At 39.0% G+C, this 18370-nt stretch overlaps 1 protein-coding gene across 5 annotated transcripts; it reads left to right on the top strand.

The window, feature by feature from the left end:
• The first annotated feature begins 3159 nt into the window (after positions 1 to 3159).
• Positions 3160 to 17791, top strand: RSPH4A (radial spoke head component 4A). 5 transcript variants are annotated; one of them, XM_070376384.1, is made up of 6 exons: positions 3160 to 3964; positions 7840 to 8074; positions 9948 to 10688; positions 11953 to 12100; positions 14042 to 14159; positions 17695 to 17791. In XM_070376384.1, exons 1-6 carry the CDS (start codon positions 3279 to 3281, stop codon positions 17774 to 17776), a joined length of 2010 nt encoding a protein of 669 aa, XP_070232485.1. In that variant the 5' UTR covers positions 3160 to 3278; the 3' UTR covers positions 17777 to 17791. The 5 variants fall into 5 exon arrangements, with proteins under 5 accessions (XP_070232485.1, XP_005896928.2, XP_070232486.1 ...); XM_005896866.2 differs by lacking the exon at positions 17695 to 17791 and adding an exon at positions 16058 to 16427; XM_070376385.1 differs by lacking the exon at positions 17695 to 17791 and adding an exon at positions 15166 to 16034.
• Positions 17792 to 18370: the final 579 nt, after the last annotated feature.

The raw sequence follows: 18370 nt of genomic DNA, 5'->3' as shown, positions 1-18370 counted from the left end.
GGCATTCTGCTTAGACCCAGCGGAGAAGGCAATGGCACCCCACTCCAGTACTCTTGCCTGGAAAATCCCATGGACGGAGGAGCCTGGAAGGCTGCAGTCCATGGGGTCTCTGAGGGTTGGACATGACTGAGAGACTTCCCTTTCACTTTTCACTTTCATGCATTGGAGAAGGAAATGGCAACCCACTCCAGTGTTCTTGCCTGGAGAATCCCAGGGACAGGGGAGCCTGGTGGGCTGCCATCTATGGGGTCGCACAGAGTCGGACACGACTGAAGTGACTTAGCAGCAGCAGCAGCAGCTTAGACCCAGATGGAATATTCGTCAAGGTAGACCACATTCTAGGCCATAAAAGCATTTTAACAAATTTAAAGGATATAAGAAAATAAATATTAAAATCATATAGACCAGAATGGAATTAAACTATAAATCAATAACAGAAAAATAGGTGGAAATCTCAAAATATTTTGAAATAAATGAAAATATAACATCAAAATTTGGGGAATGCAGCAAAATTAGTATTTAGAGGAAAATTCATAGAAGTGAACACATATATCAGAAAAGAAGAAAGATGTAAGTCATCTAAGCTTCAATCATCTAAACTTCCACCTTAGGTAACTAGAAAAAAGGAGCAAATTAAATCCAAAGTAAGCAAAAGAAGAGAAACAATATAAATATAAATTAGAGCAGAAATTAATGAAATTGAAAACAGAAAATTAACAAGACCAAAAACTATTTCTATGAAAGAGTCAATCAATTAATAAGCCTCTAGCAAGGTTAAGTAAAAGAAAAAAAGGAGAGAAGTTGCAATTACTAATTCAAAAATTAAAGATATAATACTAAATGGCACCCCACTCCAGTACTCTTGCCTGGAAAATCCCATGAATGGAGGAGCCTGGTAGGCTGCAGTCCATGGGGTCGCTAAGAGTCGGACACGACTGAGCGACTTCCCTTTCACTTTTCACTTTCATGCATTGGAGAAGGAAATGACAACCCACTCCAGTGTTCTTGCCTGGAGAATCCCAGGGATGGGGGAGCCTGGTGGGCTGCCGTCTATGGGGTCGCAGGGAGTTAGACAGGACTGAAGTGACTTAACAGCAGCAGCAGCAGCAGCAGCAGTGATCCCATAGACATCACAAGGATAATAAAAGGCACTATGAACAAGTCTATGTTTGTAAATTTGATAACTTAGGTAAAATGGACCAATTCCTTGAAAAAATCAGTCTGCCAAAACATACATAGACTTATATATATAGGCAATTTCCTCATATGTGTGTGTGTGTGTGTGTGTGTGTGAATCCATTGACTCAGTAATTAATAATCTTCAAAAATAAGCCCAGATGGTTTCACAGGTGAATTTTACCAATTCTCTACAATCTCTTCTAAAAAACAGAACCAGAGAAGATACTTTCTGATTCATTCTATGAAGCTAGAGTTACTCTAACAACAAAACCAGACAGACATTACAAGAAAAGGAAACTACAGATAAATACTTCTTGAGAATATAGATGCAAAAAACTCTTCCTTATCATCCCTTTCTCCTGGTCTTACCACCCTGCTCTGGCTTGTCAGTCCAAGGAAAAAGCCTCCATCACTTCTTCCAGCTTCAAGGGTGGAGAGAATAGAACTATGAAGGGGAAAAAAAATGCTATCCCCTCTTCAATCCTTGTACCAATGACAAAAAATAAAATCTCCAATTTATAATTCTAGCTTATCTTTCATTTTGTTTTTTGAATCTATTCCAAGAGCTCTAATCTGGGGCCTCTGACTTCAAGCAGTCCCTGAACTAGAAGAAATTACATACAACATTCTGTGTGTGCACACCCATGTACATTTTGGGAGGGGTAAAGATCCACAACTTTGAACAAAGTATTGAAGAGGAGTTCTGTTCTTTTGAATTCATAACTTCTTTCATGAAGTTAGAATTTATGACCAACAAGTTGTTAATTAGAAGTTATACCAAGTATTAATTGGCTTGTTTTAAAAGAGAGATACAGAACAAATTAACATGAAAGACTTTAATTAATTTACAGTTTTTAGTCAAGGCCAGGTATGTATGATTCCATCCTCTATACATTCTTTTTGTTGGGGATGGAATAATTAATAGTCATAATCATGACCTTGCTGCTGCTAAGTTGCTTCAGTCGTGTCCGACTCTGTGCGACCCCATAGACAGCAGCCCACCAGGCTCCCCTGTCCCTGAGATTCTCCAGGCGAGAATATTGAGGTGGGTTGCCATTTCCTCCTCCAATGCATGAAAGTGAAAAGTGAAAGTGAAGTCACTCAGTCGTGTCTGATTCTTAGCGACCGCTTGGACTGCAGTCCACCAGGCTCCTCCGTCCATGGGATTTTCCAGGCAAGAGTACTGGAATGGGATGCCATTGCCTTCTCTGAATCATGACCTTAGATACTGCAAAATTATGAAATCACAGGTGTATTATAAAAGAAAGATAACATTATACTAATATAGTTTTAGGGTTAATTTGAATTTCAGTTATTAGAAAACAGGTAACCCATGAATTATCTATTTACATAGGGTAACCTTCTCATTGCCTTCCCTCGAAGGTAGTTTTTTGCCTACTTATCTGGCAGATTCCACAGGAGGGAGAAGAGGAAAATCAGGACTCCTTTGTTTACTGTCCAGAAGTTGCCAGTTTGGTTGGCACAAACGAGACACCTTTGATTTCTGAGTTTTGGACCCTGATGTTCTGCACACTGTAGTCTCCTTGTCACCTGAACCTCCAGATTTCCAAGGTCTTCACCTCGCCCTGACCCCGTCAGTCTCTTCTCCGTTACACACACACACACTCTCTCTCTCTCTCAAACACACACAAGCTCTGTAAATGCATTCTCCCCCGCCCCCATTAATGTAAGACTCCCTCCTCAACGCTCAACTTGAATAAAAACACTAGTATCAGACCCTGAAAATTCTCCCGGGCTCCTCCTCTGCGTCGGCCCAGTTCTCAGGTTTCCAGGCGGGCCTGATGGACGGCAGATTAGATTGGCTGAGCTACTGGAGAAGCAGAGGCTCCACCAAATCACAAACCCAGGATTTTCATCCTTCTCGGCCTCCTCCCTAGACTCCTGGCAACAGGCGTGCGTCGTTTCTCTTAGGGGAACCCAGCCTGGGGTTGCTATGGAGACATGACGCTGCGACTTGCAGAACAACTAGGACCCAGATATCGCCTAGCAAACCTAAGCAAAGCCAGTGCCCTGCGTTGCTGCCTTCCATATCTGCACGCCCTCTTCATCCAAAACTTTTTTTTCTCTTAACTCCTTCCATGGAAGATTCCATCCCCGTCAACCAAAAAATAGAACACCAAGAACTTGGGGAAACAGTGCGGCCGTGGGAAGAAACGGTAACTACTTCCCAAGCTCCTGAGCTTGGATTATCCGAGGCCCTAGAGTTGGAGCAGGGGCCAGAAACTGGACTCCAGCCCAGGAGCAGCCCTCCTACGATGCCCCTCTCTGGAGCCAGAACGCCGGATCGACCTGTGGATGACCTCGTAGGACTACGCGCATCATTTCCATCTTCCGCATTTCAGGAGCTCCCTTCCACTCTTTCTCCCCTGGCTCTGGCCAGGCAGGACTTTATGGCACCATGGCAGTCAGACAAGACCACTAGTGTTATTTCTGAAGCTGAGACACCTCATTTTGGCCATTTGGAACAATTATCTGATAAAGGTGGATCAACTCTTCATCAAACATGTCAATCAAAGGGAAACACCTTTCATCAATCTCAGCAAACTAAATATCCCCTGTATGAACTGAGGGATGTGAGCGACCACACCTCTAAACAGAAAGAGCTGAGATTTGACATTTTTCAAGAAGACGACTCAGACAGTAACTGTCATCTAGATCAGCCTGAGTCTGGGGCTTCTCAAGTGGCCCCCAGCATGCTTGAGATTGCCATTCAGAATACTAAGGCTTACCTACTGAAGACCAGTAGCAAGTCGGGCTTAAATCTGTAAGTCTTGGAGGAAAAGAGAGAGGAAAATTTGGCAAAGGGAGGGGCTATGATTATCTTTGTGTGAGGATGTGCTTCTGTGGGTGAATGAAAATATATCTGAAAAGTCTGAATTAGTGAGAGTAATTTCATAACTCTTTGTATTGTAGGACTCAAGACAGGTCACTGGTGGAGTTTCTTTTAGCTTCTTTAAAGGTCCTAGATACACAGAAATAAAATCTAGGAATTATGGAATCTGGGGTTTGAAAGAAACCATTAAGTATCTCTCCAGGATGCTTATTTAAAAGGACTGTCTACCAAAATCTAAGCATTTTCAGTGCCTGTATGATGTGGTTTCAAGTCCCTACCCAGGCCAGTGCTGGAGGGATAAATTACCTGCTTCACCTGGGACTGTCCCAACTAAGCATGGCATCCTGAGAAACTTCTCAGTCCGAGGCAAATCAGGAGAATTCCTTGCTATACAGGCCACCCAAGTACATGCCATTTTATCCAGATCTCTTTTAAAATAACCAATGACCCAGGAATATTCTGACCATCCTATTATAGCTAAGATTCAGATCTCATCATTGAGTCCAGATTTCTAGAGGTTCTTGCTTCCAGGATTACATAATCATAGGGTCAACAAAATTACAGGGCTAGAAGGGACTTGAGAAAACATCTAATATAATCCACTTGCTTTTTAAATGAGGGGACTAAGTCATGGAAAAATTAATTTGCTCAACATTTCTCTGACTACAACACTCTCTGACTCTTACCTTTCCGCCATCACTCTGCTTCAGCCACATGGCCTTGTCAGTTCCAGTGTTGCTACCTTGGCCCAGATGGCTTCTTCCCTAAGTCCTCCTTAGTTTTTGCTGGCTGTCTTCACATCTTAGGAATCAGCTTCCATAGAACTCTATTGTAACTGCCTGCTCTTTGCTTCATAGTACTTAAGGTCATTTATAATTGTATAGAGACTTACAGACTTATATTTAATGTTTGACTCTCCCACTAAAGTGCAGGTCCCCAGAGTACAGGGACCGTTTGATTTTTGAACGCCACTATATATTTAATGCCTCAGAGAAGGCAATGGCACCCCACTCCAGTACTCTTGCCTGGAAAATCCCATGGACGGAGGAGCCTGGTAGGCTGCAGTCCATTAGGTCTCTAAGAGTTGGACATGGCTGAGCGCCTTCACTTTCACTTTTCACTTTCGTGCATTGGAGAAGGAAATGGCAACCCACTCCAGTGTTCTTGCCTGGAGAATCCCAGGAATGGGGGAGCCTGGTGGGCTGCCATCTATGGGGTCACACAGAATCAGACACAACTGAAGCGACTTAGCAGCAGCAGCAGCATATATTTAATGCCTAGCACAGTGTTATCAGCTATTTACTGACTAAAGAATTAATTAATTAATTAGTTAATGACAGTACAGGAGACACAGTCTAGACCTTTTGAATATAGTTAATCCTCAAATGGGGGCTTCCTTGGTGATTCAGCGGTAAACAACACGTCTCGCAATGCAGGAGATGCAGGTTCAATTCCTGGGTTGGGATCTCCTGGAGATCCCCTGGAGAAGGAAATGGCAACCCACTCCAGTATTCTTGTCTGGTAAATCCCATGGACAGAAGGAGCCTAGCGGGCTACAGACCATGGGGTCGCAACAGAGTTGAACACAACTTAGTGACTAAACAATGACAACAATCCTCAAAACAATTTGCTGAGATGCCTACTGATTACTCAGCAAACATTAATACCATTCAATATACGTATGTGGCAAAAGCTTGTAACTATTACTTGGCTTTTAAAAATGTGAAGTATAATCTTATAGTCTGAAGAATAAGATATCAGTTAATATATAATGTGAGGAGTCTTCACAAAACCCAAATTAAAATATTATTTATAAATTACTGTCTTTAATTACAATTTACTTAAACTTCAGGTATGTAATTTGCTGGATTCTACTTGAATTGCTGATATAAACTTCTTGTCACAATTCCCTGGGTTAAATAACAAGCAAGAATTTACAAACTTTGATAAAATGTCAAAAAAGTTCATTATAAATACTTGAAAGTTCACAATTTAAAACTGAATACAAAACATAAAATGGGAAATTTTCTTTTACTGAATTATTTTATAGCTGACGTTGCTTAAATAGCTAAATTTAATTTAGTGTCCAAATGCTAAGTCTCTGAGGTGGTAAATGAATTCCGTCCATAATATTCACTATTACTTTCTAAGTGCTTTATAGCCTGTAGTTAAAAATGGCTCATTAAAGATGAACTAAACTCCATATCTTATACACAGCTCTTATTTAACAACCATGAAAGCTATTTTTTATTGAAGTTAAAACAATTTTGACTAAAATACAAAATTGGTTTTCATTTTGTGGAATAAAAAGCCTGCAAAAAAGACTGCTTCCTTCTTTTCTGCCAGTCATAACATTTCTGTTCATTTATAAAAATAGCAATTTTTGGAGAAAGAAGAAGATATTCTTCATATATAATATTTGCAAACTGTCCTTCACATTTGTCGTGCATATAATTTACCTATTTTCCTTTGACATTCTTAAGATCCACTAGACAAATACAGATATTAAAGAAAGAATTAAATAACTAGGGCAGGGTAAAGATAGTAGGAATTTATTGAACATCCATTTTGTTTCACTATGATAAGGAAGGAGATGTATTAAAACACCAAACAAAAACCTAATTTCAGCCCTGGAAGAACCTACTGCAGTTGCTGAATGAGAAATACATAATGTACACAATCACACCACAGTGTATCAGTGGTCTTAGAAAGGCCCAGTCCACACTGAGGAAGAACAGTTTCAGGAATAACCTGAGTGGTAAGGCTTTGAAGATTAAGTGTATAGTAAATCATTTCTTGAGAAAAATATATATAGGACACCACAAGCAAAGGCTCTCAAGTCAGACAGCAACAAGATGCTGGACAGACATTTACCTTGCTGGGCAGACATTCTAACTGAACTAATTGTTAGAAATGAAAATGGAGAGATATAGTGCTTATCCACCAGAGAGGTAATTTATGCAAGTCCTCACACTGGACAGAGGAATTTCTATCTCTCCTGAGAGCAGTTTGACAGGCATTTTGGGTTCTTCAGTAGTAAATTTCACGTTGAAAAACTGGTATCTTAAAAAGCACCTCCTAGCAGTTATGTGTAAAATGTAATGAATTAATGAGAGCTTAGAGATTAATTAATGAATCAATAGAGAGGTTAGAGGCAGCTTCACTAACTCAGTTATGAAATAAAAAGCTACAGCAGTGGTTTTAACAGAAAAGGACAAAAAATATTAGAGTGCATCACATTTTAATAAACGTGAGAACATCAGATGACATTTTTCTCTCCATTTGTGTGTGTGGGGTGGGTTGGGGTTGCAATATGAAATGTATTTCTTGTAGGTCTAAAAACACTGAAGTATATAACTGGCTTAGGAAATGTGAAAAGAGAATTGATCTTAAAAGAGTCAGCTGGATTTAAAAATCAAGTTGGATTTGATAAGGGGTAGGAAAGGGGGATGGAAAAGAAGTTATGTTAAAAGAATGAAAAATAAGCTTAGTCACTTTTAAATATATAACTGAGAGATTTTGATCTGAAATAAAAAGTAAAAATTGTAGCTGATGTAGAACATGTATCTTGCTGTAACGTGTTTTTCTTTATTAAGTTAAATATTCATATCATATTGAAGGAATTTCTTAAAAAGTTCTAGGATAAGTTATTCTTGACAATGGTAAAAGTTACTGAGTTTTTCCACTAAAAATCTCTCAAGTCTTTAGGTTGTTGAAGTTTCCTAAAAACTCACTGAATATGTATGAAATATTTCTTCAAATGCTTTAGACAGGGATATTATCTGGACTTTTCTCTTTTCGGGTAGATATGATCATCTTTCTGAAATGCTGACCAAGGTTTTAGATAAGCGTCCTGAAAATGCTGTGGACATCATTGAAAATATTAGCCAAGATGTCAAGATGGAACATTTTAGTAAAAAATTAGATACACTCCAAAATGAGAATGAGATGCTTCCAACCTATGAAATGGCAGAGAAGCAGAAAACTCTTTTTCTTCAGGGAAATGTAGAAGGAGCTGACCAAGAACTGGAAGATGAAATAGTAAGTCACTCTGTAAATTTGAATAGGTCAATCTTAACGGTTTTTTTGAGGTGAATGGGGTGTGGCTTTAAATTCATACCCACTGCCTTTTTATAGCTTACTAAATAGTATTTGCAACCTCATTTCACACCACTCATTTCCTTGGTTAGAGTTTCTTATGTTTTCACATTGTGTTTTAGTATTTCACAGATTTAGCTATTTTATGTTTGTGGGGCTAAATTCCTTGGTATCAGTGAAAATGGTTTCTTCATCTTTTATATTTTCCAAAGTGCCTGGGACAGCCTGAGTGCATAGCTATTTCTTATTGAGTATTGTTGAATGAATGAATAAATGGCACATAATTTAAAATTTGGCTTTAAATCAAGATGCATATTTTTCCCTTTAATTTACTGGAAAAATTAAAATAGCTTCTAATGTCATTTGCATTTTCTTCCAAGGCTACTTCTTCATATTGTAACTTGACAGTATGTATATCAATGAGACATAATAGGAGAGAAATAAAAGATTTCTTTTAATCCCCAAAGATAAATTGTTGAGAATATTTACCGAGAAAGTTGGTGACAGAGATTAAAAGCTATCATTCAAGAATGAAATCAGCTGTATTACAGAAATTTTACTTTCAAGTATTTCAAATCAGTATCCGCTTTGTTTCCTAATGCCTGCATTTTTGCAATTTATTCTACTGAGTAATTTATACTGTACATCTACTGAGCTTCTATGTTCCATTACTCTTAGGCTATCTAAAACTGTCTACATACTTACAAATTTGATGTTTGGAGTAAGACACGTTCAAAAAAGGACACAGAGTTCAGTCAAGCAAAGATAGGAGGGGTAGGGATATACCACATGGAACTAATGGTAAAGAACCTGCCTGCCAGTGAGTTAGAGACGCGAGTTAGATATATAGGTCGGGAAGATCCCTTAGAGGAGGGCATGGCAACCCACTCCAATATTCTTGCCTGGAGAATCCCATGGTAAGAGGAGCCTGGAGGGCTACAGTCCACAGGGTCACAAAGAGTTGGACATGACTGAAGCAACTTAGTAAACACACACGCAAACCCTCTAGAGCTCTGTAGCCTTCATAAGGAGACACAAATGACACAGTGAGATATAGAAGAGTCAGAAGGGACAAGTGATAGGTGTCAAGGACTTGACATTAGCTGATCTTTTCTAAAAATATCTTACTCAAAACACTTGGTTATGGAGCTGTATATAGCATTGACAAGTCTGGGGACAAACAGCATGTGGGGATCAAATATTTGTTATTTTTGCTTTTATTTCTTTTGCATTGGGAGACTGATCTAAGAAAATATTGCTATGATTTATGTCCAAGAATGTTTTGCCTATGATCTGTTCTAGGAGTTTTATGGTGTCATGACTCATAATTAGGTTGTTAAGCCATTTTGAGTTTATTTTTGTAGATGGTGTGAGGGAATGTTCTAATTTCACTTATTTGTATGTAGCTGTCCAGCTTTCCCAAAACCACTTGTGGAAGAGATTGTCCTTTCTCCACTGTACACTGTTCTTGCCTCCCCTGTTGTAGATTAATTGACCACAGGTACACAGGTTTATTTCTAGGCACTCTATTCTGTTTCATTGATCTATATGTCTATTTTTGTGCCGGTACCATGCTGTTTTGATTATAGTAGCATTTGTAGTATTGTCTGAAGTCTGGGAGGGTTACACCTCCAACTTTTTTTTCCCCTCAGGATTACTTTGTCTATTCTGGGTCTTTTGTAGCTCCAAGTAAATTTTAGTATTAATTGTTCTAGTTCTATGAAAAAGGTCATTTTTATAAGGATTGCATTAAGTCTTTGGGTTGAAAGCAGTTCTCTTATGGATAAAATATTAATCACAGTGCTTGTATTCCCAGGCAGAACACGCTCTTCCAAACATAATGGAATCAGCTTTTTATTTTGAACAAGCTGGAGTTGGTTTGGGCACAGATGAGACTTACCGCATATTTCTTGCCCTCAAGCAGCTTACTGACACCCACCCAATCCAAAAATGTCGTTTCTGGGGCAAGATCTTAGGTCTGGAAATGAATTATATTGTAGCTGAAGTGGAATTCCGTGAGGGAGAAGATGAAGAGGAGGTGGAAGAGGAAGATGTACCTGAAGAGAGGGACAACGGAGATAGTGAAGCTGATGAAGACGATGAAGATGAATTACCAAGGCCCTTTTACAAGGCCCCACAGGCTATTCCAAAAGAAGAAAGCAGAACAGGTGCCAACAAATATGTCTATTTTGTTTGCAATGAACCAGGAAGACCATGGGTGAAGTTACCAGCAGTGACACCTGCACAAATCGTTATTGCAAGGAAAATCAAAAAGTTTTTCACTGGGCGACTGGATACCCCCATTATAAGCTACCCACCCTTCCCAGGAAATGAGAGTAATTACTTACGAGCACAAATTGCCAGAATTTCAGCAGGGACCCATGTCAGCCCACTAGGATTCTATCATTTTGGTGAAGAAGAAGGAGAAGAGGAAGAAGAAATAGAAAGTGGGCGAGATAGCTTTGAAGAAAACCCTGATTTTGAAGGCATCCAAGTGATCGATCTAGTGGAATCCCTATCCAATTGGGTTCATCATGTACAGCATATCCTCCCTCAGGTAGGGGTTTTGCAATTCTCAGCCTATCAGCTAGTCAGTAAATATGTATTAAATTCTGTCTATAATGCACACAGTATATTCAAGACAAAGGCCTTCAGACTGTAGACAAAGACAGAGACAATTAAAAAATCTAAACACAAAGTAGTGTATAATTGCCAAGTCATTTAGACCCAGGATCTTCAAACAGATTTTATTTCTAAATGGAAGTAAAATGGGCTTTATTTTATTTGGGCTTCCCTTGTGGCTTAGATGGTAAAGAATCTGCCTGTAGTGCAGGAGACCTGGATTTGATCCCTGAGTTGGGAAGATGCCCTGGAGGAGGGCATGGCAACCCACTCCAGTATTCTTGCCTGGAGAATCCCCATGGACAGAGGAGCCTCGTGGGCTACAGACCATGGGGTCGCTAAAAGTCGGACACAACTGAGTGACTAAACACACATGGAGTATTTGGCAAGTTATGGAAGAATTTAGGTTTAGGTGTGTTGTGAAATTATTTTTATATGTTAAATATAAATGGGTACATTAATTTTGGGAAGAGTTCTTTTATTCCATTCTTATTAGCCAAGGAAATTTTTTTGCATGAACAATAAAAGATTTTAACAAAAGCAAGTAAAGTGCCATATAGTAGTTACATAGGACCTTTTCTGCCAGTTTTTAATAGCACTTTATATATAGTAGCTCATTTAAGACTCACACTTGTATAAAAGACTAATTTCTTTATTGTACAGGTGAGGAAACTAAGGCAGAAAGCTTAGGAAATGTCACAAGGGAAACAGATCTAATAAGTTTCAGATGTGAATGAGCAGAATGGATCCAGAGTCCACACTCAAAAAATCCGGTAAACGGTCTCATTGGCAGGTAGAATATCTTCACTATACTTTGATATAGATAAGAGATATTCTTAAATATTTCTAGATGAGTTAATTAAATGAGAAATTATAACCTCAAAACTCCATACCTAATCTTATTATCACGTTGTTGCTATTAATAATAATAGTACCTTACCATCATGTAAATGAGTAAAAGGCATTATTACCTTTTTCACTAAGGTTTGAATAATTTTAATATATAAATACCCTGTAACAATATTTTGCTTGAAATAACATAGATCAAAATAGCATTTGGTAAATATACATCAAATGAATGAATGGTCAATATGCCACACAGTGGAACACCATGCAGATTAATTATTTCAATCCAAAGGAATATTCTGGCATTTTAAGGTCCTCATTAGACCTCTAGATCTTGCAGTATTTTTGCCTAGGGTCGCTGTAATTGGTTCAACCCCATACAAAAAAGTGAGGAGGAAGAGGAAGAAGAAGATGAAGAAAAAGAAGAAGAAAAAGAAGAGCCTGACGACACAGAACAGGAAGTGGGGCCTCCACTCTTGACACCAATCTCTGAAGATTTAGGTAATTTTACATATCCTACATATATATGTGTGTCCATAGATGTGTGTATATATATATATATATACACGTGTATATATATATATGTACACATGTATATATATGTGTTTGTGTGTGTGTGTGTGTTTGTGTGTGTGTATACAGGAATACATAAATATGTACATGTGTATATACGAGCATGAAAGTGAAAGTGAAGTCGCTCAGTCATGTCCGACTCTTTGCAACCCCATGGACTGTAGCCCACCAGGCTCCTCTGTCCATGAGATTTTCCAGGCAAGAGTACTTGAGTGGGTTGCCATTTCCTTCTCCGGGGGACCTTCCTGACCCAAGAATCGAACCCCGGTCTCCCTCATTGCAGGCAGACGCTTTACCCTCTGAGCCACCAGGGAAGCCCGTTTACGAGCATACCTTGGAGACATTGTAAGACAGATTCCAGACCACTGCAGAAAATGTGAATATTATAGTAAAATGAGTCAACTTTTTGGTTTCCCAGTGCACATAAAAATTATGTTTACACTTTACTACAGTCTATTAAATGTACAATAACATAGTATCTAAAAAATGTACATGCCTTAATTAGAAAATACTATATTGTTGGGGGATGAGAGAATTAGGTGAGGGAGATTAGGAGAGACAGATTTCTAGTTACAAGATAAATCACTTATGGCTATGAAATGTAGAGTGTGGGGAATATAGTCCAAATAACATAAGATCTTGGCATGGTGACATGCTGCATGCTAAGTTGCTCAGTCGTGTCCGACTCTGTGCCCCCTTGGACTGCTGCCCACCAGGCTCCTCTGACCATGAGGATTCTCCAGGCAAAAATACTGGAGTGGGTAGCCATGCCTTCCTCCAGGGGATCTTCCTGACCCAGGCATCAAACCGGGGTCTCCTGCATTGCAGGCTGATTCTTTACTAACTGAGCTATGAGGGAAACCCATATATGAATATATATACAGGTATTTCTGGCTTTTCAAAAAATCAATTTACAGCACTTTGCTTTTATGAGAGAAGTACATTAGTACAAATTTTCACTGATAGAAATTAAAAAAATAAAAAGGCAAAACAAAAGTAATGTTCAGCATTTTTTGCAGTGAGCAGTTATAGGGCAGCACACACTTCAGGCTGTCAGAGCGGCACCTCCAAGCTCCTTCCCCAGGAACTACACTCAGCATCAAGTTGTCATAGCTTTGCATTGAGTTTGGAGCTTCCGTGCTTTATCTCAGTTTATCTTGGCAATCTATTAGCAAGGTGTGTCCTAAGGTAATTGCTTCTTTGCTCTATGTCATTTCGGCTTACAAAATGTTTCATAGGAGCGCTCTACTTTTGGATAGTGGGGGAAACCTTTACACACACATACACACACACACTGTAGTTAATGGTGGGAGTAAAGACAGAGGTTGCAGGAGTGTATTGCAGAGGGGAAACATAAGTTGGCTCTCTTACTAGAAATGCTGACAGTTATCTTTTTTTTTTTCATACTTGTTTTGCATTCTACAGATCATAAATACATGACATAGAGTAAAATATCATGAAGTACTATTTTTTTTCCAGTATACTCTTGTTCTCATATTCTTCTTTTCTTCCTGTTCAGTTTTGGAGTGTTCATGCTCCAAACCGTAGCTCTCTTTCATAATACTGAATTGGTCATCACATATTTTTCCCTCTACCACACAGGCCTCCTCTCCCTTGGTAAAACTTATTTTCTCTGTTGTTCAAATGTACACACAAGACAAATATATATAAACACACATTTTTTTCAAATTTCATTGTTCCACAATGTTCAAATGATATCCTCCTGATTCTATGTTAAACAGATGTTTTAACCTTTCTATGTCAAGTGTGTGTATGTTTTAAGGTTTATAAATATAGCTTTTCTGTTACACAGTATATGCTTGTCTATTTAGGAGTTAAATCTATTTTGAATTTCTCTTTGGTTTACAGAGATTCAGAATATATCGCCTTGGACAACACGGTTATCCTCAAATCTCATTCCTCAATATGCGATTGCAGTCCTTAGATCCAACCTTTGGCCTGGAGCATATGCCTTTTCCAATGGCAAGTAAGTATGTGCCCACTTGTAAGGCTGTTATTTTGATGATTTAACTTCTAGAAAGTATAAGTTATCACTGGAATGTGAAGTTACTACTGTTTTCACTCTTCTTTGGCATGTCAAGTCTGTAATGGCATAAGATGAATTCAAACAACATCCATCTTATGCAACAAAGCATCAAATTCAGAACATTAGAATAATTCAGACTTCTGTGTTTTCATCTGAATTATCCAATTAACGGAGCTAAAATGTTTTTTATTCTATGGTTATTTGAGTAATTGATAATCATTTCATGGAGGTAATTCTAAGCAGTGTCAAATTGAGTCTTATCACTTTTGTTAGATATCTTGAGAAAAGATAATTTAAAATATGTATGATTTAGGCTATCACTTTCAAGAGAATTAGGATAAGAGGATAGTCAATGTCCATCTGTCACCCAGAGCATATATTTCCATTTGTCTTATGCTTCCATTCCTTACTTAATAACCTAGGGTCAGGAGCTTGGCTGAGCTGGAGAACTGAGTGGTCAAATGTCAGAGTAGCTATGAGATCAACAAGCCAAAAATGAAAGTGTTTTCAAGCTGTTAATCACTTGCTGTGATGGCATAAGCAAGTTGAAGCACTGATTCTACTCGCTGTCCGCCGCCTCATTCCATTTGCCTGCGTGGAACAGCACACTGGTGGAAGGTCAGATGGGTCAGCACAGATGTGAGGGCATCCCACTGACAAGGAAGTCCTCAACATAAGGCTTTTGCAGTTTTATGGACCTGCTACCAGAGGAAGGTAGGGAGGGCTAGGAAAAAGTACTGGGTACTGGGACTTGCCCTGTGGTTCAGTGGTTAAGACTCTGACTGCCACTCCAGAGGATGCAGATTCGATTCCTGGTCGAGGAACTAAGATCCCACGTGCCATAATGCCAAAAATCAAAAACAAAACAAAAAAACTACTGGGTACTGAGTCAGAGTAAGGGAAAGCATCTATAAGATCTCCTCTTCTCTTACTCAACCCCCATTAGGAAGCCTTGGCAGAGGGGCCTGAAGACTTCTGCTGAAGGCGCGAGATGAAGAGGCTTGGGAATAAAAGGCACCTGGGCCAAAAATACAATTCTATCAAGAGCATCTCAGGCCAGAGGGGCCAGAGTCCTTGCCCACAACTCCTCTGAGACTGCAGTGCACTGGCTCTGCACCAAGTCTGTTGCGGAGAGAGCACTTTTCTCCATGAGGTCTACCAGGGAAAGCTTTTGTGATTGCCCAAGGTTGGACCTGAAAAATCATGCATCGGTTTCTAACCACAAGCCCAAATCCTCATGCAGCCAAGTTTGCTAGATTGGCAACTTTTTATTCTTCCTAACACTAAGGAATGTATGCAACCTTTAACTTAGTTGTTTTGTTTTTCTGAAAATAATTAAAAGATCAAAGGCTGTGGTCCAGTCCAGGTGTAGGGTTCATTTTGAGAGTCTGGCCCTATGTTTTCTTAACCAGGTTGAGCAGTTTGGGTCATAGTAACCCGCTGTGGGCTTCCCAGGCTGTGCATGGTAAAGGATCCACCTGCCAATGCAGGAGACGTGAGAGATGTGGGTTCAATCCCTGGGTCAGGAAGATCCCCTGGAAGAGGTAATGGCAACCAGCTCCAGTATTCTTGCCTGGGAAATCCCATGGACAGAAAGGAACCTGGCGGGCTACGGTACACGGGGTCGCAAAGAGTCGGACACAACGGAGCACACACACACACCTCCCTGTGGTAGAAGAATCATTTAGAGATAGTTCATCTCTAATGCATTTTAAATATACTGTACTGTTTTAACATTATGGGGCTATGATACTCTTAAGTACTTTATTCTTCAGAAAAGGATAAGTTTTTCTTACTGAAAACTTATATATGATCTACATTTTATTTTTAACTTACAGAAAGTTTGAAAATTTCTACATAGGCTGGGGTCATAAATATAGTCCAGACAGCTATACACCTCCAGTTCCACCACCTGTTTATCAAGAGTACCCCAGTGGACCAGAAATTACGGAAATGGATGATCCTACTGTGGAAGAGGAGCAGGCTTTCAGGGCTGCACAAGAAGCAGCAGCAAATTCAACGGAGGAGAATGAAGAAACTGAGGAAGAGGAAGATGAGGAAGATGATTATGACTGATACAAGTAGAATTAGCCCAGTCTCATGAGACTGATACACACATACTCCTTATTTGGGACTGATTTATATATATAAATTACAACTATTCATGTGTAGAATATCATTCCCTGAAAATAAAAATTTGGAATTTCACATTTGGAAGTATTATTATGTACTTTTAGAAAGATGCTCAACAGATTTTTCAGATGCTAAGTGACATTTTCTTAATTAGTTTTGATGGCTTCAGCTAACCAAATATGTACTTCTGTATTTTTTAAGCCTCAGGTTGAATTTCTAATAGGCAAATAAGATAATATATACTCCACAAAAGCTACTTGGGGGGCTTAAATATTTTTTGAGTGTCAAGGAATACTGAGATCAAAAATATTGATAACTAAATTAGAGCATGTGTTCTTCAGCAATTTGTGATACTTTTGCAAATACTGTATGTATATACATCTATCTATCTATCTATATATATATTCCCCCAACCCTCTGTATACAGAGGGTATACAATTCTATTACCTGCTTCAAGACTGTAGGAACATTCAAATTTTTTAGCTTTTACCTGTTACTTCTTAAAGAATCTTCTCAATGTAACTCTTCTTTCATCCTATAGAAATTGGTTTTACCTGATTTGGGGAAAAACTATTTGCAGAGATGGCTAGCTGGGACATCAAAAGACTTCAGACTGATATTTTCTATCACTGCTTTTCTAAAACTAGTTATTTTTATTCACTAAGAAAGTATTTTTAAGTCCTATATCCCTGGCACTCCAAGGCTACTGTTAAAAACTAGGCATTGCTTCAGAAATCTTAGGAGCTTACATTCAAGGAGGGAAATATTTTGTGATACAAATATTATGTCATAGTACAGTGTCAAGCCCTGTGGTGAAGAACCAATTAAAAAATGAAAATAAAAAACCCTTCTACTCCATGGTTATTATGTGTAAAATGAAAGTATCAGTAATTGTAGTTTCTGTAATTTTCTTGTCATAGACTGGCAGTTTGCAGATGAGTGATCTTACCTTCAAGCAACATTGCTTATCAAACCCTTAGAAAGGGAAGTTCCTCAGTCGTGTCCAACTCTTTGCGACCCCATGGACTGTAGCCCACCAGGCTCCTCTGTCCATGGGATTTTCCAGGCGCAGAGTACTGGAGTGGGTTAGAAGGTATATTTAATCCAAACTTGAGCAGTTCAGGAAGCACTTCTAAGAGAAGAACTAAGGAGGAAAGGATCCTAGGCAGCACCAGCTGTATTTTGGCAAAGGACTTTAGGCTGAAAGAGTGAAACTTTGAGCATGGTGAGAATGAAACTGAAGAGGTAAGCAGAGCCCAGATTGTATAGGACGTTTGGATTTTAATCATGAGCAATGAAGGGGACTCAATTAGGCAGTCACAAAATCATATTTGTATTTTAGAACAATTTGGCTTCTGTGTGGAAGATGGACTGACAGAGGATCAAGACAAGCAGACCAGTTAGGAGGATATTACACCATCTAGGTAAGAGATAAGGATGGCATGAAGCACCATAACTGCATGGGGATATAGAGTGGAAACCTGTTTACCAGTCTGAATGACAGTATTAGAAAGGAGGTTTTCCAGAATTTTCCAATTGGCAATACTATTCATTCCAAGAGTGCAACACTTAGTATTTAATATAATAGATAATATTCATAGAACTTCATTCAAGTAAGTTCTTGTTTGTTTTTAATGGGGTAGCAGCCCCTTACTGCTTCTCCTTTTTAATTTAATATCTCTTTTTTCATCTACCCAGATTTCTTTTTAAGAAAGTGCCTCTGACCCATGGTAGATGGTCACATGCTAATCAGATGTGCCCTCTATGGAATCTGAAAACTAAGCAGACATTCTACCTCAACTCCTAACTTGATTGCTCTTGCTATAATATTAGGCCATATTCTAGCCTCAACTGTTGCCTTTGTTCTAGAATAGTTCCCTAGTTACCTGTGGATTCTGTGAACTTCTGATAATTTGAACGAATTCTCTTCTGCTTAAAACTGGCCAGAATAAGATTCTTGCTTCAACCTTAACTGGCAAATCTAACGTGAAACTGAAAGATTCCTTCTTACAGGACAC

Source organism: Bos mutus, chromosome 9, assembly GCF_027580195.1.
Source record: "Bos mutus isolate GX-2022 chromosome 9, NWIPB_WYAK_1.1, whole genome shotgun sequence".
In the NCBI taxonomy this organism is placed as follows: domain Eukaryota; kingdom Metazoa; phylum Chordata; class Mammalia; order Artiodactyla; family Bovidae; genus Bos; species Bos mutus.
Note: the sequence above shows the minus strand (reverse complement) of the source record. Positions and strands in the feature narration are given on the sequence as shown.